General features: G+C 40.7%; 1 protein-coding gene across 1 annotated transcript in view; it reads right to left on the minus strand.

The window, feature by feature from the left end:
- The window catches only part of SGPP2 (sphingosine-1-phosphate phosphatase 2), an 84,893-nt gene that overhangs the window by 33,247 nt on the left and 30,391 nt on the right, over window positions 1-21,255 (minus strand). The window contains exon 2 of the mRNA XM_074963944.1: window positions 11,177-11,335. Coding sequence (XP_074820045.1) covers window positions 11,177-11,335 — 159 coding nt within the window. The remainder of the gene's footprint in view (window positions 1-11,176; window positions 11,336-21,255) is intronic.

Genomic DNA, 21,255 nt, shown 5'->3' on the forward strand with positions numbered 1-21,255 from the left:
GGTCTGGGGCAAAAATTGGGGATTGGTCCTGCTTTGAGCAGGGGATCGGACTAGATGATCTCCTGAGGTCCCTTCCAACCCTGATATTCTATGTGGTCCCCTCATCTCAAAAAAGATATACTGGCATTAGAAAAGGTTCAGAAAAGGGCAACTAAAATGATTAGGGGTTTGGAACAGGTCCCATATGAGGAGAGATTAAAGAGGCTAGGACTTTTCAGCTTGGAAAAGAGGAGACTAAGAGGGTATATGATAGAGGTTTCTAAAATCATGAGTGCTGTGGAGAAATTGAATAAGGAAAAGTTATTTACTTATTCCCATATAAGAACTAGGGGCCACCAAATGAAATTAAATAGGTAGCAGGTTTAAAACAAATAAAAGGAAGTTCTTCTTCACTCAGTGCATGGTCAACCTGTGAAACTCCTTGCCTGAAGAGGTTGTGAAGGTGAGGACTGTAACATGGTTTAAAAGAGAACTGGATAAATTCATGGAGGTTAAGTCCATTAATGGCTAAGGAATGGTGTCCCTAGCCCCTGTTTGTCAGAGGGTGGAGATGGATGGCAGGAGAGAGATCACTAGATCATTACCTGTTAGATTCACTCCATCTGGGGCACCTCGCATTGGCCACTGTTGGTAGACAGGATACTGGGCTGGATGGCCATTTGGTCTGACCCAGTGTGTCCATTCTTATGATATGTTCTCAAGGTACAAGTATTCTCCCCCACGTACCACGGTCTTCCTGTGGTACAAGCTCACCCATTGCTCCTATCGGGTGTCTGCACAATGCTACAACAGTCTCTCCAGCATCAGAATGGATAGAAAAGTGTCAGGGGGTGTGCATGTTTAAATGACATTAAGGCTGTGTCTACACTATGAGCCATGGGTGTGAGCTCCCCTGCTTGTGTACACATGCTCGTGCTCATCTTGTAGCCACAGGAGCATGGCCAGTGGCAGCAGAGACAGAGCTTAGCTGTGCTGAGCACAAACCCTCTGAAACCAGTGGGTATGTACTCGGCCCAGCTAAATTATGTCTCCACTGCTACTGTCTGTGCTTCTGTGGCCATGCTGCTATTTATACTCCTGCTGGCTCGATGAGAGCTAGGGCGAGTACATATATATGAGCAAGACAATCACACGCAAACTCATAGTGTAGACCTGGCATAAAACGATTTCAGCCATTTGCTGTGCTGGAACATGACTGAGACTGAACATGAAGCAGATAAGGGTGGGGGGAGTTTCTGCACACTGATGCCAACATTTTCAAAAGCTTTGGCAGGATCAGAGAGTCACTTAGGAGGCTAAGTAAGAGTTGGATTCCCAAAAGACTTACAAACTAGCGCTTGACCACACTTAAGTTGCCTGAGCACATACTGTTCACTGGGATTTTCAAAATTACTCCTACATTTTTTATACAATAATGAGGCCTAGACACCCCCGTGTAGTGTGCATTTTAAAAAAGCAGGCTATTTTCAGACACTGCCAAACAGATGATGTCAGAAAGAATGAGGAGGAGCAGTACCTGGAAGAGCCCATGAGCAACCTTGGGATTTCCTGAAAATACTGTTTGGGCACCCATTTCTTAGACCACACCTCCACCCTGCCCCAGTGCTCAAGCCACTGGGTTCTTAGATTTGGACATGACCAATACCAGCTTTGAAAATTCCCTGGATTGCCACAAAGCCACTTCCCACACTTTTGAAAACTTCAAATTCTTCCAGCTTACAGACCTAGAAATAAACTAGAGGGAAAATTCGGAAATAGGGAAGAGAATAGACAAAAGTCTTACTCTATAGATTATTAGATCGGTCTTTCCTTGGGTCCTCTTGAGAACAAACTGGGGTCTTACAAAGTCTTTAAAATTCAGTGTCAAAAAGTGATGTGCTACATTCATCCCTGGTGTATTTTGACTGGATTCAGTGGAGTTACACCCAACAATGAATCAAGCTCAACTTCAGGAGAAAGGCTATGTAAGTTATTGTAACACTGGGTTTGTATATTATCTGATCTCTCCCTCAAACTGAAAAACACCAGCAGTTTGCAGCTCTGGTGAAACAGTGACTTTGTTCCAAGAAACTCTTTTTTCTTTCTTAAAGAAAAACATAGCAGGAGCCTGTTCACCAAGGTCTGAATCTCTAGCAAACAGCTTGCTGCACCTTAACACGCTGGAAATGCAACATCAGGCACCTGTTGTATGAAGACAGATAAAGCATTACTTGCTTTAAGTGTGGGAACTTTCGTTGCACCTTCTATTGTGAGCAGATAGTTAATTCCCAGCACTTGCAGAATCATTTCAAAGTAATACAAAGCCGGGGTTGGAAGATAATACTACTTCGATCTATGGATCACTTATTTTGGTCCCCAAGTACTATGGAAATTTAGTAGGTAACCCGAGCTTGGTATTACTTTATTTTCTTAGACTCTTCACTTCTTTGGGAAGCTCAAATTTCAAATATGGGCACCAAGGTGGATGCCCAAATATCCGAGCGGGATGCTCAATACTGCCTTTAAGTATGCAAATGACTATTTACATGTGGTGTGAAGCACAGTTTTACACATCTAAATACAGGATTTGGATGTCCTGTCTGGGGACCTACATTTGAAAATCGGGCCCACAGTGTGAAGTGGCAGTGTTCATCAGTAACAAACATAGTTGCGTTTATCCGCTTGTGAAAGAGTCTTCCCCTGGAATGCTGAGGACACATTAATACACAATAAAATGTGTTGGCTTGGCAGAATCCAATTTTAATTTTTATAATTTTGCCAGATAATTCTGGTTTGTTTTAGAGGTTTTTTTTAAATGCATCAATTTTACACTTTCACAGTTGTACAAAATTATGGGTTTAAGCATTTTTTCTGATTTGTACCTTTTTCACAGTTGTGGGAAATTAACGGGGTGTGCGTGTGTGAAAATTATTATTTAATGATAGCAGATGGTGAGATTCAAAAACTTTAAACTTTAACTGTTCAAACACAAATGTCAGCATCACGTGTCAAAATATACAAAGTAAACATCCTTAAATCAAACTACGTTCTCAAGCAGCGTTTTTCTTGCTTTTCCTATCTGTAAATCATCGTCAATGGAAATATATATTTTTGTCTGTGTATGGTGAAATTGGCATTTACTGACCAAAACTCTAATCCTTCCAAGCCAAAACATACCACAATGAAATCACAACTGATCAATAAATAAGTTTTCAAAGTGGTGCCCAAGAATCCAACAGCAGTAATGTCAATTGGAACCACGAATACAGTTAAAGTCCAGTTTGTTAATAAATATTTACCCTTAAAGTCAAAACACATCATTTACAAGTCTTGTAAATACCAACAGCTTTCAACTACTGTTCCATTGCAAGGCAACGTGTCATGCAACTGTCTCATTAATTGAGAGAGGGAATCTTCTCCTACCCACCCACAAACCAGTGGGACCATGTCCTCTGATAGCATAAATCAGCACAGCCTCACGAACTTAAGCATACAACTTGATTTCATCTGCACTGATCAGGCTGTTATGATTAGCTAATCATGGTAGCTATCTCAATTGTTCAAGAATTGAATTGAGAGAGCTTCTTAATGTAGGCAAGGTCCTAGTGGGATATTTTTTACTAATTTCACAAGACTTGTACAAAATTCCCCAGATAAAAGCGCTGTAAAACTAGAAGTAAGATTGAATACTTATCTCTAACTTAAAGGTAAAACATTACAGGGATGGTTTAATTACTGCAAGCCCAAGCTTTACACACCCAAGCAATTCAGAGTTAACGTTAAAGCTAAAAGGAACATAAACAAGCTAAGGTATGGAAATGCACAATTAAGGCACCCGAACTTTAATTCTGTTTTCCACCTTCCTCCTCCCCTCTACCACTTTCTTTGGCACCCCAACATTCTCCTATCCCCACGTTCCATGATGCACATACTGATTCCCCTCTCTCTCTCTTTCCTGTCTCCTGTATTCCTCTGTAGTTCTGGTGCAACAGGTGCTTTTTAAAAAGAAACGTTTCGGATTAATGGTTACTTTTTGCTTTCAGTTATGAAGACTGACAGAAAAAAGCTTTTTCAACGAGTGCTCACAAATATTCTACAGAGAACTTCACAAAGACTTGACTTCACTCCCACTGAGAGCAATAGGAGACAGTAGCGGACTGAAAGAGGGCAATTCTGAATGAAATTCTTGCAACAAACGAACATTAATCTTAATTTCCCTCTTCATCCCCCACTCACCCCTCTGAAATGTAGCCTAGGCACAGGAGTTTAGTATACTGATCTGTATTGCTAGTCATGTTGCTTAATGCACTGCTTGAAAGTGCTCAGATACTAGTGATGAGGGCAGTATAAGAACCTACATACAGTAGAGATTAGGTTTGGCCGAGGGTTCAGAATCTGGGTTTGAAGTCAAACCGGGACTAATGGCTCAAGTGTCACATCTCTAAAATCTCATTAACTATTTAAACATTATTTGAGACCCAAATTGTGGAAATATCTTGCAAGAAATACTCATCTTATGATATCTACATTGTTTTGGCCCACATCCAAATCAGATATAAAAAAACAAGACCACCTGGTTTCAGGCATGTTCAGATGAGGATTTTGAATCCAAACCCTCCTACATTTACCTAAGGATATAGTGGGATTTTCCATCACTTGAACTCTAAATCAAGACTGGATAGCTTTCTAAGAGATGTATGCTCAAGTTCAAATAGAATTTATGGGCTTGATGCAGAAATTCTGGGTGAGGTTCTATGGCTTGTGTTTTGCAGGAAGCCAGACTAAACAATCACAGTGGTGCATCCTGACCTTAGAAGAAAATCTATTTTTTTCTATTAAATTAAATCTATTAAACTAAAGATTTTATCAGGAATTCAGATTTGAAGTCTCAATCACAACCTCTTATTCTATGAAAAATAAGTAAGTTTGTTTTTAATGTGATTTTTGTGGATATTTTTGTTCCAATTTGACATTAATGGTCTTTATTTAATTATCAGTTTATATAAATATGACGCAGGATTTTCATTTTTGGCAAGTCTGGTCCCAGTCTGCACTCCCAAGCCCCCCAGTCTCACACCGAACTGTGCCCCTTCTGAAACCTGATTCCATTTCTCCAGTTCTACTCATCAGAATACATACTGTATACTGATCAGGAAGGCCAGCTTGTTCCTCAAATGCCAGCTCTTCAGTAAATACCAGCTTATCTCTGTGACACAAAGGCAACCTCAAATACTCCCCTGGCAAAGTCCACATTGCTCATATATTCTGTGTACTGCCGTAGGTGTCAACATACTACAGGGTCAGAAAGCGAATGTAGTACGTGCACACACACATATATATGCATTGTGTACGTATTATACACCCACACGGGTGCACACACAACACAACAATAAAAAGTACTGGGGTAACTGTTAATCTTCCTTTGTTTTTTGTTTTGTTTAAATGTAATCTTAAGCATATTGAATGACAAGCAGGAGGGGAAAAGTGTACAAAGTAGTTTCTTGATCTGTCTCTGAATATGTACCAATATGCAGTATTCGGTTGAGATAAATCAGTTGAGATAAAATAACTGTCCCAAACTTTCCCCTTATGAACTCAAACCTGTTGTGAGACTCAAAGACGTTTAAGCAGGTTTGTTTCACATGTCTGCTTCAGCCAGGAATTTAATCTCATGACAAATGCTGGTCAGATTTCCAGCCCAAACTGTGCGGATTCAAGAGAATTTGGATGAATCAGAGAAGGATTTTCAGGTTCTTAGAGCTTAAGGATGGGAGTCAAGACACCTGGATTGTTTTCACAGCTCTTCCAGCCTCTTGCTAGGTAACTTTGAGCAAATAATTATCCCCATTTTAAAGAGAGAGGTAACACCTATGTATCTGATAGGATGCTGGTGATTAATGTTTGTCAAGTCTTTTGAGATCCTCTGGTGGGTGGTATTATAGCAGTGCAATGTATTGGTTTACCCTCCTAATGAATGATGGATTATTCAGATGGATGGGTGTTCAGCACAGTATCTAAACCTTACTGTCCTAGAGCATATTGCAGAACTCTTATTTTTTCCCACAACCCACCATCAGCCTCATTGTTAACTGACTGACTGAAAGAGGAGAATTTATATGGCTGCCCAATAACAATTGGTGGAGCTGCCAGGAAGATTTTATCCCTCACTGGCATTCAACTATGATAAGTACTGTATGCTGTGAACGAGGATGACTTGTGATTAAAGCTGGTCAAAAAAAATAGGATGTGTGAGGAAATGTTCCAAATATGTCAGTCACTGTTGTTCTGCAGGTCTCAAAAAGGGACAATTTTTCATTTATTCAAAATTTTTCATGAGAATTGTTGTTGAACATTTTTAGTTTCAAAAAATGTGTGGGTGTTCTTTCCTTCTCCCTTTATCATCGCCGAAAAAGGGAGGGAAAAGAAAAAAGAAAACCTGGGGCCCAATTTTTTGTTTTTCCAATTTTGCTGAAAAAAAAAAAAAGGAAATCTCTTTAAAAATTTAACTTCTTTACAAAAAGATTCCATTTTTTATAAAAGGCTGTTTTTGATCACATAATATTCAGTTGTAAAATGTCAATCAGCTCCACTCTTGTGTAAAATGCAAGCTGTGTGGTTTCATCAACAGGGAGGCACTACATTGACAAAAGAAACTGATGATGGTTTTGCAAGAACTTGACACTGTAGAGGCCAATAACACTACTGTTGCACTCTTCATTGGAAATCATGTACAATCTAATTAACTGAGACCTGGAACCGTCCAAGGGCAAAACTGAAAAATGATTCAGAGAAGCTACAGATCATTTCAATTTCTTAGCTAATGACTGATCCTGAATGTAACAAGCATAGGTTGGGCATAGAAGAGAAGATGAACGGATGGAACACAATTCTCAGGGCCGTCCATCTCCTCTCGCATTCAGAATTGAAGATGCCAACTTCTGCCCCATGACTGTATTTGGGAAGGAGGTTTCACCACAGATTGTTGCATCAAAATAGTGGGAAGTTTTGACAGTAAAATCATGAAAGACAAGACAATGGGATTTGAAACTGTCAGTTTTTAAAAGATCTGCACTCCTTCCCAGTCAGCTCAACACCAATCGAGTCTGTTTGCTGCTCAGTCAGAATGGTTTGGTTAAAACTTTATAACAGGACAAGTGCTGATGGGGATAGTAAGTAGGTAAAAATGTACCATTATCCAAGAGCAGATAGAAAAGACTGATAATCCTAACTAGTTAATAGGGCTGGAGTCTCAATTAGCATGTCTGTGTTTTACTTACAGAATTGAAAGTGTTTCATTTTGGCAACATATACATTGTTTTTGTTGAACAAACAGGTGGACAAAGTGAATCACATAGTATGTGTATTCTGCATTTCATTTAATAAAACATTCCTGTGCTTTTTTTCCCTACAACCGGGAATTTTTTTTTCTTTGGTCCAGTTGGGAAAAAAGTAACAACCCTTGTATATCCCATTCCTCTAGGCTACTGTATGCTACAGGAACAAGGACCCCTAGGACAGGTTATAAAGGCCATGGGTAGTGCAGTGAATGCTCTTTATTGTTCAAAGGCTGTATGGCTTCACAACAAACCATCCAGTTGCATTTGCCAAATGGAATATATAATAATGCTTAGTATTCATAGTCTTCAACTAAATATAATGAAAATGTTTAAAAATAAAAACCTGTGCAAATCCATATTTTAAGTGTAAGCTTCCTTTTTCCTTTCATTGCCAAAGCCACAATGTATCACTTAGAAGTCAGAAACAAGCAATAATGGTAGCCATACAACCTAGTATTCTGACCTTGAATTATCTCTTGAATTCCACAGGGCTAGACCTGATCAGTACTTGGATAGGACCTGCTTTTCCTTAAAAGTGTCCCATGAGGAGATGTTAGCAGTTCAGTAGGAATCACTCTTCCCTCTGAATATCAAACCAGTGCCTATGTGTGGTGTTAGAAAGTATTGTGATGCTGGAAGTGTCATCTTCCAAGGGGAGCAGTGGGGACAAAAAAAAAAAACTTAACTGGCTTCAAGACTGAGCTTGATAAATGTATGGAGGGGATGGTAAGACAGGACTGTCTACAACTGCATGTGGCCCACTGGCAACTTCCAGGAGCAAAAATCTCCAACTGCCAGAGATGGGCCACTATATGGGGAAGGCTCTGGGTTACTACAACGTGCAGGAGGTCAGACTAGATGATCATGATGGTCCCTTCTGACCTTAAAGTCTGAGTCTATCTTTTGACTGAGATGTAAAAAAGAGGCACTAATTACTTATTACAAGATTCTATGGCACTTTTCCAAAAAGAGTGGGAGTATTCCTGACCAGAGCCCAACTCTAATTATATGCTGTCCACCTACTCCTAGTTCCAGTTGAAGAATTTATTGTCTATAATTATAGGCAAAGAATGGCTGTTATCTTCCACTCCCGAAATGGTTGCATTTTAGTGGAAGACATACATAAGGCATATTACTTCAGAAGATATTTTTTGGTGCCTTTCATTCAAAAAATATCAGACAGCCATGATAAAGACATGGAGAATTCCCATCAGAAAGGGCTTAAATTATATCAGTAGTGCCCAAACTTTTCAGGGTTGCATCCTCCTTACTCCTGTCCACACACCCATCAGCCAAGGCCAGGAGCAGGGCCGCGGCTCCTGGGCAGTGGGGTGGGGAAACATGGATAGGGTAAGGGGGCCGAGGCTGGGGGCAGGTTTGGGGCCAGGAGCAGTCTGCAGCTGGGGGCCAAGGCTGCAGCCAGGGCCAGGCGCATGGCTGGGACCGCGGCTGGGGGCGGAGACAAAGCAGAGCTGGGAGCAGAACGAGGCTGGGTGATGCTCCCTCTCTTCCCCCTTTGGGGGCTGGCCTGGGCCCTGCTGCACCATCCCCCCCTCCCTGAATGTCCTTCTGTGTCCTTTTAGGGGGGTGCCCCCTAAAGTTTGGGGACCACTGCTATACATCACAGACAAGTTTTCACTGACACTAAATTTCTCCCAGGCTAGTCTGGATGAGTGGCCGGATCCACTAATCTGTCTGTAGGAGATACTACAGAAAATAGCTGGATTAAAAAAAAAAAAAAAATCCTCACCTGCAATTAACCAAACCATTCACAATGGTGAAATGTGAATTTCAGACCTGGTTCAGCATCACACCCAATCCAGATAATACATTTCTCTAAAGCTACTAACCAAATTCTTAAATGCCCCACTTTCGTGTTTAAAATGAAAAGATGTCCCTCCCTCCACCCTGATCAGATTACTGCTGTACAAATAGGATTGTATTTTTACAAAAAAAGAATTAATATCAACAAAACTGCAGTTATTAATGGGTAACCAGGCACGTTGTTATTCTTGTATTAACTCTTGTTAGCACTAGCCTGCAATTGTACCACTGTGTTTTGTGTTTTTCAAACATCTTCAGAAGTTATCAGACTGAAAATGGAGTTAAAGCCTGCTCATTTGGGGGTCTGATCTTATACTGACCCTGCATCACTGGTCACTTAACTCTTTACCACTGACTTCAATGGACACAGAATCAGGGCCCTTATTCTTTGTCTGAAATGAGATTATGGATATTTCTTTATTCAAATCCAGGCTCTGAATTCCCATTTTTCATGCCTACACATTGGCTTCTGCTAGCATGAGGAGTTGGATATGAAGAAGGTTAAGTGAAAGAGATAAGGGTAACAGAGAGAAAATACTGCTGTATAAACTGGAAGGTTCTTAGACAAATCTGTCATACTGAAAAAGGAATGTTTTCTAGCTAGTGCTGCTGGAGAGCCTGTAAAAAGGAAGCAAACTGGTTATCAAATGGGGGGAAAATAAACATTAAAAATGTAATACCTTTAATAAGTGGGTGTTGAAACCTTCAAGATGGTGACATTTCTCCCTCATAATGATATCTACCTCTCTCAAACTTCCCACTACCGTTGCTTCATAAACCTATTGTAATGACTTATTCCGTTTTACATACCATGGTATTTAACCACCTAGATGACACATGTAGTGTCAATTAGAAACAATACATTTCTCGGAATTTTTTCTTCATCTGGCTCTCTTGAGAGAACTGTCACCCCGGTCTGCTTGCTCCAGCAGAGGTCACAACTACACAGCTCTGCTCTCTATGTGCACTCAGTCATATCTGATCTACTGTACTGACTAAAACATGTTAAAATAGGTATGAACTGGAATCCTTCCCCTCCTGTACATCAGTAGAATTGCTTACCAGGTTTCCATTAGGGTCAGTAATTTATACCTGTGCAAAGCTTCTGATGACAATGTGACTGCATGGATATAATAAACTTAATTTGGCCTCAAGAATCTTTATGATTAGTGATGATGGAAGAAGGAAAGAACCCATCTTGACTCTCAGATCCCAGGCTTAGTTTGATGTACTGGCAGTTTGAAAACAACACCAGGTTTTTGCTTGTTGACTGAGTACCCAAGACACAGAATCACTGAGTGTGAAAATAGACCTGGAGTGCCAAAATGCTATTTTTACAGCCACTTTTACTCATAGACCCCCACTTCTAGAGTGGATAAAACAGCAAAGAGAAGTATGCCAAGTATGAACATGGCAATAAGTAGGTCTTCACTCTTTGTGGTCTTTGATTAAAATTTGTAGCCATATATGATTACAGAAGTATTTATCACGGTCGCTCTGGACAAAACACAAATAATTTGCAATGGGCTGTTGGTGACTGTGGTGACCACTAACTTAAAATCAAGATATCAGATAAGGCTTTATCCATAGCTAGAATCAGAACAAATTCAAAAGAGCAACATTAAAATGAAATCCAAATGATAATTTCAAGTTTTAAATTAACATCAGTAGCATACTGGGGGCTTGGGGTAGAGAGAAATAGCCAAATATTTTAGATCTCTCATTGCCACTTTGGGGATAGGGAGAGTGGATGCACTCTATCTTTTTCATAGCTTGTGGTCACCTCTCTTCCCAGCTGCAAGTGCAACCATACCAAAAAGGAGTGATACAAGGTTGATTATGTGTCTTTGAAACAGTGTAAAGAAAATCCCTTTGTAAAATTAGTTTGAAAAATTATACTTGTGCTTCTGGAAGCATAATTCATTTTACTTTAGTTTTTGATAAAAACAAGACAATCAAAAGCCAGAAGAAGTTGATTATTATGGTGTTACAGTAATGGAATTAATAAATGTATTAATAATCACATCCGTACTTACACACCACATCATTATCAGCCTCCTCGACACATCATGATTGATGTTCCAGTAGGTGAATGGAAGGAATGTGATGTAAAAAATCTCTTCACCCAAGGTAGATGAAAACTTGAACAGGTAGTAGTAGAAATAATTCTTCACAACATATTTCTGTGCACAATCCTGAAAGTGAAATGTTTTTAGCATGTTTCAGTAAACTTATTGAATTAAATTGTTAGCAGTGCAATTGTCAAGGTTCCTTCCCCACTCTGAACTCTAGGGTACAGATGTGGGGACCTGCATGAAAGACCCCCTAAAATTATTCTTACCAGCTTAGATTAAAAACTTCCCCAAGGTACAAACTTTGCCTTGTCCTTGAACCCTATGCTGCCACCACCAAGCGCGTTAAACAAAGAACAGGGAAAGAGCCCACTTGGAGACATCTTCCCCTAAAATATCCCCCCAAACCCTACACCCCCTTTCCTGGGGAAGGCTTGATAAAAATCCTTACCAATTTGTACAGGTGAACACAGACCCAAACCCTTGGATATTAAGAACAATGAAAAATCAATCAGATTCTTAAAAGAAGAATTTTAATTAAAGAAAAGGTAAAAGAATCACCTCTGTAAAATCAGGATGGTAAATACTTTACAGGGTAATCAGATTTAAAACATAGAGAATCCCTCTAGGCAAAACCTTAAGTTACAAAAAGGCACAAAAACAGGAATATACATTCCATTCAGCACAGCTTATTTTACCAGCCATTTAACAAAAGGAAATCTAATGCATTTCTAGCTAGATTACTTACTGACAGAGTTTTTGAGACTGCATTCCTGATCTGTTCCTGGCAAAAGCATCACACAGACAGACAGACCCTTTGTTTCCCCCACTCCAGCTTTGAAAGTATCTTGTTTCCTCATTGGTCATTTTGGTCAGGTGCCAGGGAGGTTATTTTAGTTTCTTAACCCCTTACAGGTGAAAGGGGTTTGCCTCTGGTCAGGAGGGATTTTATAGCACTGTATACAGAAAGGTGGTTACCCTTTCCTTTATTTTTATGACAGCAATTTAAACAACTAGGGCTACAAACCAGTTTGCAATTCAAACAGCAATTTGGTGCAGTGAGACTCCAGAACTGTAGGTTTAGTTTTTCATATTAAAGTGAATTTTATAACTAACTGATGCATAGATGAAATGTGTTTTCCCTCCTCCCCCAATCAGTTATGACAAGTGATATACAGGAAGACAATTAGACACACGCACGCGCAAAGGTTCAGACCTGGACTAGTCTCTGTTTGTGGAGGGTCAGACATGGAACCCTCCTGGCCCTAAATTTAGGGAGCTTATGCAGCTTTAGATAAAAGGAAGAACTATTGCTCTTGACAGAAGAATGTGATGAGAAAGCAAAACCCAAAAATCAAATAGAATAGTAAATAAAGCAACTTGTGTTTTTGCGCTTTGCCTCACTGCCTAAGGAGACTGGATTAACAGTTGCCTTTATACATCCTGAAATTTGCCCTAGGATAGCAAGTGGCATCCCTCCTTTATAAACCATTTTTTTACTTTCAACCTTCATTTTTCTCCAACTCTCTTATCCAGAGGGCCACAAACTCTGCCTCTATCTCAACAGGGGATTAAGCAACTGTGGAAACAGCATATCCTCTCCACCATGTGAGGTCCTGACAAGACGCTGCAGTGGGACAAGAAGATTGACGTAACTTTTTAAAAACTCAATAAATGCTGTGCTTCGTGACAGAGGTAATTTATAAGCTAAATTGCTTAAACTTAACTTGATTCAACTTTTAAAAGGGCTGCATGAGCAGATTGCAAAATGAGGTGGGTATCTGTGAACCAAGGGTAAGAAATAGTTCTCCTATTGTTATGTGCTTTAATACTCCCTGTTTTTCATCCCTCTCCTATTTTTTGTATGTCAATACACAACATGATTCTACAGAACAAAACCTTCCAGAGCACCCATCTCTTATAATAGGTTATTACCTGTAATTGCCCTTTGAAGATGTACATCTTTAATGTTTGTTTATTGTGGTAGTGCCTAAGGACCAACCAAGAATGGGCCCCATTGTGCTAGGCACTATACGAACATGGAGTTGCAGATGGTCTCTGCCCTGAAGAGTTTACAATCTAACTATAACAGAGTGAGCAGGGGGAGGAAATAGAACAGACAAGCAGAGTGAACAATGGGATGGTAAGTGTCCTATTAGTTCTACCATTTTTTTGGTAGGGAGATCAGCTAATGGAAAGAAAAGTGAAGGGAGAGGGGATGCTGAAGGGAAGTGAGCTGAGGGGGTGGCAGGGTAGTGTAGCTGAAATGAAGAGACTTTGGGGGGACAGGTGGGAGAGTTGGAGTAAACAGCCAATCAGCGCAGGGCAGAGAACACCCAATCAAAACTGAAATGCTCTGAATGTCCAAAGGTTTCTGCTTTGGCTGCTCGTGCAGCTGCTCCTACCTGCTGAAGGAAGAACAGGAGTACTTGTGGCACCTTACAGACTAACAAATTTATTTGACCATAAGCTTTCGTGGGCTACAGCCCACTTCATCAGATGCATTCAGTGGAAAATACAGTAAGACTATTTTATATACACAGAGAACATGAAACAATGGGTGTTACCATGCACACTATAACGAGAGTGATCAGTTAAGGTGAGCTATTACCAGCAGAAGAGAGAAGGAAAAACAAAAACAAAAAAAATTCTTTTGTAGTGATGATCAAGATGGGCCATTTCCACAAGTACTCCTGTTCTTTTTGCGGATACAGACTAACACGGCTGCTACTCTGAAACCTGTCCTACTTGCTGGAGTCTCTGCCTAGCTCCTCTCTGCATTTTTCCCCCCTAAGGCCATGTGGTGAGGGAGGAGGGGAGAGAGGGTTAGGCCCCACCTGACTGCTAGTTTCCCCAGAATGGGGGGATCCTCCACTGTACAGTTCTGGGTCCGGAGGGTGTTGGCTGAGGTGTGGCTGCTCAAGGCGATCTACTGCCCCAGGCAAAACATCAGTGTGCCACTCCCCTCCCACAGGCCTAGGGCAGCAGAAATTGGCCCAGCCACCTCTCCATTATGATGGTGGGACAGCTGAGCCAAATTTGAGTAAGCGGCATTGTGTCCTGACACACTGGGTCACATCGGGTCACACCACCATTCAAATTGTGCCCAGATGCCCCTCTGTCATGACAGAGAAAACCTATAATAAACAGCTTACATGTATGTCTAACTTATCAGGCCATCACCCGTCTTCCAAATGGAGACCCTGATGGGACTTCTAGTACTACAGGCTCTGTCACAGGGCCTGTCACTTCGTCACAATCTTATGTCAGTTCTTACATTAAGTGTAAGTGACTCCCTCCCTAGGTCAGGGCAGTCGCTTTACATAGTTTCTAGTCCTTTGTCTGCTTGACCTCTTGACCCAGGTCACACTAGTATATGATATTCTCCCTAAGCATAAAGCTCCCACAGGTGTATTACCTGTATTTTTTTCCATAGTTGGGATTTGCATTAATTATTCCTTGTTGTCTTTAGCTCCTACAGAAGCATTGTTTAGCTTTAGCTCACCCACTAACAATACAATCACAGACAAGCCCATAAAGATACACATAACTTATAAATTTGATACAGTAGTCTTTAAATGTAACATCTGTCATATCTCTCCACATAATCACTGAATATTTCATATTCCCAAAGCATTACATCTGTCACACATAGCATACAAAGCCCCTGACATTTGTCACCAAAACTAGCTTCCAAAAAAACTGAGGACTAAATTGATGATCTATTAGTGGATCTGAAATAGTCATGCTATTCCCACTGCATGAAGATACAAGCCACTGGAAGGGAGAGGTCCACTAGGGGAAGCCCCTGATACTTCCTCAAACTCAGTCCACTGATGTCTCTCACTCCTAACTCTGTGGGAAACTGACAAACTAGTCACACTGCAAAACTCTGGAAATAAGATTGTGGACAGTGTAGTCTGGAGACTTATAACTTGTAAAAGAGACAATTAGCATAAAAAACAGATGGATGCACAGATTCATTTCAGAATAACGGTCAAGTGTCAGATGTACCTTTTTAAAAAAATATCACCCACATCAGGGAAATGACACAGACTGAGCAGGCAAAGATGTGAAGAGCTGGGTTAAAAATCTCGTTCCTGACTGGAGGGAAATTAGATTTCAGAAGAGAGATAGTACATAAAAGGCACACAGACACTAAGGTTGAGTCAAGTCACTACACATTGTGTAAATGGAGTTGGGCAAGGGAGTAGATGCTATATCTGTGCAGCTGAACTCCGCTTATGTTAAAGGATTAATCAATTATGTCTGAGCAGCCATCACCCACCTACACAAAGTAGGCTTAAACATCCATGTGGTTGTGAAATGGTATGAGGAGCAGTTTTCTGACAGTGACAAAAGCTAAATAATTTTTCAGTAGTAGAATTAGTTGGGAGGTTTCCAATGAAATTATTTTTCATCAGAAAATGCTGATTTGTCGAAACCAAAGATTTTGAAGAAACATACTAGTTTCAATGAACCTTTCATTGGGAAAGGTTTCTCAGAACCATGGTGGGGGTTGAGGGGGAAATGACAAAGACCAACCCCAGAATAGTCTATAGCCCAGTGGTAAAGCACTCACTTGAGGTGTGGCCTGTTGGCTTTTCTGTGGTAGGTCTCTCTCAATCTCTCCTGTTTGAAGCTGTTCCACTTTCTAATCATTTATTAAATCTGGGTCTCCCACACTCCACATAAGTGTCTTAATCACTGGGCTAGAGTCAGCCTCTCTTTGGCTCAATGAATAATTTACACAAAGTGGAACAGCTCAAACCTCGAATCTGTCAGCCACCCAAGCACTCTCCTCATGGCTATGCCAACCCCTGCTTTGCCTTGAAGGTTAATAATAGGTGCACTCCAGTCCCCAAGTTCGTTTGAAGCATACTTCTGTAGTATTCTGTTTCTTAGCTACTGAATACTCACAGAATTACCAAGTCAGCTGTCCTCAGGGGAACTATGTACCCACCGGCTTGAATGATCCAATTCAGGGTCAGCTCCTTATACAATACCACCACACTGAGTCATATTTATAAGTTTATTATCAAAGATTAAGATTTAAGACATAGTGAGTAAGGATAATGGAAACAGAAGGGGTTACATATAAAGTAAAATCATTGTATGATTCTTAAAGCTTTACTTTAACAGGCAAATCATTTGTCTAAAGAAGCATATCTCATCCCAAATGTCCTTTGCAGCATTTGCAACCAAGGCTGGTTGGGATCCCATTTTCATGAATGTACAGGCACTGTCCATTTACTTCCTTGGTGCAGAATTAAGGGGTGTCTCCTTGCCTTCTACTTTTATCACCAGAGTTCACAGTCTGCCCTCAGAGACAGCAGAGCCCATCACTTATTTTTCCTGCTGATTGCATATCCTCCTGTTGCTTAAGTCCCCACAGACTAAACAACTAGGAAGCAGTTCAAAATTCAACTCTGGCAAAGATGCACCTTCTCAATAGTGTTTAGGCTGAGATTTTCAAAGCTCCTATGGAATCTGGACACCCAAATTCCCATTAATTTTAAAAGGGAATTAGGCAGCCAAATCCCTTAGTCTGCTTTGAAAATATCAGCAGGCCTTAAACAGGGGAGTGCGTGTTTACCTCAATTTACTGCGACAAAGTTCCTCCGCCGCTTTGGTGGATCCTGTGCTTTTTGGCAGATTTGCTCGCCTCAGAGGTTCACAGCAGCCCTCAGTTTGGCCACTTCTGCTGGAGGCTCAAACCCACCATTCACTCAGCTAACCTCATCACTGGCCAGCATGGGGGAAAATGGAAAACAATCTCTGCCGTATTCCAAAACCTGCAGTCTCTGTTGTCCCACCTAGTGGGTCAGGGGCAGGCCAGATCCCTTTCCAAATTAGACCTTCCTTTCTGGTGTTTCTCACAGACCAGGTCAACTCCTCCTACATCCAATCAGGAACTGGGGGGGATGGAGGGAACCCAGGCCCACCCTCTACACTGGGTTCCAGCCCAGGGCCCTGTGGATAGCAGCTGTCTACAATGTTCCCTGTATCAGCTGCATGACAGTTACAACTCCCTGGGCTACTTCCCCAAGGCCTTCCCCTAGCACCTTCTTTATTCTCACTGCAGAATCTTCCACCTGATCATGCTTGTACTCTTCAGTCCTCTAGAAGCACACCCCCACGCTAGCTGATGGGAGGTCCTTTTTAAACCAGGTGTTCTGATTAGCCTGCCTGCAATAATTGATTCGAGTAAATTCTTAATTGGCTCCAGGTGTCTTAATTAGCTTGCCTGTCTTAATTGGTTCTAGCAGGTTCCTGCCTTGGTCATTCAGGGAGCAAAAAACTATTCAACCAATAGCCAGTACATTTACCTTCTACCAGACTCCTGTACCTCCCTGGTCTAGGTCTGTCACATTACATAAAGTTGCAAACAGCCCTTGGACAGTGAGGGGGGAAGATAAGAAACAAGGAAAATCTGCATTTCAGCAAACAGAGGTAAGAAGAAACAGTATGCATCCTCTTTCACTACTAGGAGCCATGTTGCCTTCTTTTCTGTTTGAATAAACTTTGCTTTGAGGGGTAACCTTCAGGAAAATGCATCTTGAAGGGGGACTGGACTAGAAAAGTGAGAGGCAAAACCATGCCAAGTTCTCTCTCCCTATTCATAGCTCTCTTTTCTCCTAAAAAGACAAAAGAAACAGCCATTAGACTTTGGGAGCAGATCCTAGCCTGAGAGTTTGGTCAGCAGTGTTACTGGAAATGTGGTAAGCGACTTCTCCTTGAACCAAGTCTAGAGTGTTATGTTTAGAAAGAGTTTAATCTTTATTTTCCTTGTAACCATTTCTGACTTTAATGCTTCATTTCGTCTACTCACTTGAAATCTCTCTCTGTAAATAAATGCACTTATTTTATTCTTTCATTAAAATTTAATCCAGTGTTGTGACTTGTTTGGATAACTTCATTTAAGGTAAAAGCGGCAAAGAGTCCTGTGGCACCTTATAGACTAACAGACGTATTGGAACGTAAGCTTTCGTGGGTGAAGACCCACTTTGTCGGATGCATGTATTAAGCATGCATTTAAGGTAGCAGACTGTTGTATGTTGACCCCCCCCCCCCTTAAAGGGGCAAGGGACTTAATACAACTGGACTGTCCAGAAGAGGGTTGGACAGTGCAAAGCACACTGTTTTGAGGGGAAATCTGGGAGTGTGCTGGGGGTCACCTGCACCTAGTAACCAACGCTGATGGAAGCCAGACTGTGACTGGTGTTTACTGACAGGCGGCTAGAGTCAGAGCTTCTGGACCAGAGCTGTGGCTATATGCAGACACTCAGGGTGTGACCTGCATGTAGGTTGGGAACTACAACAGCAAAGCAGTGGGAGGCATCTCAGATTGCAGGGCAAGTGGGGAATCAGCCCCTCACTGGTCTGGATTACATCCTGGAATGTCATGCAGCTGTAATTCTTTTAGTAATTGCCTGAGGATGATAATAGCAAGAAACCTAAAGGAGCTGCATCCATTCAACTAACTCGTCTAAGAAAAGATCACTTATTTAAATTCATTTTAGATAGACAAGAGACAGAAAAGAAGTCAGTGTTCTTGAAACACCAATTTGATGGGCTTATTCCCCCATGTATTAGTATTAGAAGTCATATATTAGTAACAGACATCTCCGTAAGTAAACTTAGCAGTTCTGCAGCACTGAATGAATTAAGGAAGAATCATGCTAAATATCTTGAGTCTAGTATGCCAATTAGAACATAACATGGACTAATTAGCGACTATAGTGCTTTGTGTCTAATATCATTAAACTGTATTTGGACATACTTATGCTTATCCCAAAAGAATCCTCACTCCTTAGTGTGCTCATTCTCCATTAAGCAACAATCTTTGTGTTAGGAATTATGTGCTCATGTGTCTTAAATTGAAAATGAGCAGCACACTCCCAAGGTCAGTTATTCAATTCTTAAGAAATCAGATAAAGACTGTTGTAACTAGAAGTTATTTAAAAATAGAACTGGCCCAAAAATGGAAACAGTTCTGTGAAAAATGTTAGTTTTATTGACTTTTCAGGATTTGAAATGGATCCATTTGGGGAATTTTTTTCATTATTCTTTCCTCATCCCCAGTAGAATCTGCTTGAGGTATTTATTATGTCATTATCTTTCTCTCTCTCTCTCACTAACACTATAGAGTAGCATAGGGTGTGGGAACTTGTTACTCTGGTCTGCACTGTTTGTTACTTTCCTTCATTTAGATAAACATTTTAAGAAAAAAGTGTGTGTGATAGTTCTGGCATTCACACCTGTTTGTTTCCTAGGGAAATGGTATCTTACAGTAACATGGTCTGTCATGAGTAGTAGTAGACTTGAACAAGCTTTGAGATTTATCACTTCATTAATACTTAATCTGCATTTCTCTGGTGGCCCCAGCAGTTTCAGCATAAATTAAGCTTTTAAAAAAAATAGTTTCTAACCCTTATGGTTATGAAATACTCTGAGCATGGGAGGCCCATAAGCAAAATTAGATCAGTCCCTTTAAGAGGTGGAACCTCCTCACATTCATTTCCATAGGGTGCTAACTATGGTAACATTTACTATTTCTTGACAATCATTTCAGAATAAAGCTGGGATCGTGGTAGGAGCTTTGGGTAGAGCACAGTCCCCTTCTTTACCCCCTGTCTAACCCTGGCATGGGATTTCTGTGGGAGCTAATCCCATTTTAAGACCGCTGAAGCACTTGAATCACTACTTTATACAGAAAGTTATTGCAATTAATTTCAACGAACATTTGACATTATCTCATGTTCATAGCAGTTTATCCCTCCAACCTCTTCTTAAGAATAGCTCATTTAAATAATTTGTGAGTCTCCTGAGACAGTCTAAAAATTGTTTGTACTTAACCTACTGAAGTGATTTGATGTCTTTAATATTCTATGAGGTATGTTTTTAATAATTTAGCCCACAGCCCACTTGGCTCAGGGAGGGAGAGGCATCCAGCTGAGTTGCAATCGGTTTTGCACAAATACCATGCACAAAAGTGTAGTGGAAATGGGAATTTTAAGAACACTTTTGGAAAGGGTTTGAGTATAATACCCCAGGACATAGTTCCATTTGAAAAACATCAACTCGGAAAACAAAATTGCACATGCATAAGATGCAGTGCTACCTGAATATGTAGCTCTGATTTAGTTAACCACATTCGTAGGAACCAGTTAACCACTTGAGTCCTTCCTAATGCACTGGCAGGTAGGAGTGGAGAAAATGTACATTTATTTCTGGCTTCAATGCAACACCAGGTAGTTACACTGATATGCTGATGTTCCAGTGGAACATCTTACCCTTCAGTATAATGTTACTAAATTCTGCTTCTAGCAAGAAGCCATGGCAGAAGTCTGCCAGGAAAGGATAAGAGACCAAACAAATTCCAGCAGAGCCACACTCAAACTATTATTATAGGCTATCAGGACACAGTTTTGTGTGCAAATGGTAAAATATATCCATCGTTCATAATTATAGACCAAATGTTGTTTTTGTCCCTGTTCATTCAATATTTTCTCCCTAAGTTAAAGGATTATAAATGAAATGAAGGCAGCTATTGGTAATGACAATTCGATAGTTTTCACCCCCCTCAAAATAAAGTCTGTCTTTTTCCATGGGAGTGAGGAGAAAATCTCTGCTATCCACGACTGTAACCCACCTGAAATGTATTATAGATGTAGTTTATTAAGGTGTGTCATGACTTGGGGAATCTATGTACAACTTATGAGTTCCTGTTTAGGATTCTGAACTCTGCATATATATCTTTGTCTATAAACTCCATTTTGAATAATGAGCTTATCTGCCTTCTCCCTTGTCTTCTCATCTCCATGTTGGACTGAAATTCCAAGAGAGTAGTGACACAGGACTAACAATGAGGGTTGCTAAACCTTGATGATCCTCAATTCACGTAGAAGCCTCTTTGGACAAAAAGTTGACTACCACCCAGAAAAACCAGTCAGCTCAGGTGTGCTGATAACTAAGCAACAAATTGCCTGATGGGGACTGGCCACCTGAAAAGGTTGATCAGCAGGTCACCTGACAAAGGG

Source organism: Natator depressus, chromosome 9 (genome assembly GCF_965152275.1).
Source record: "Natator depressus isolate rNatDep1 chromosome 9, rNatDep2.hap1, whole genome shotgun sequence".
NCBI lineage: Eukaryota > Metazoa > Chordata > Testudines > Cheloniidae > Natator > Natator depressus.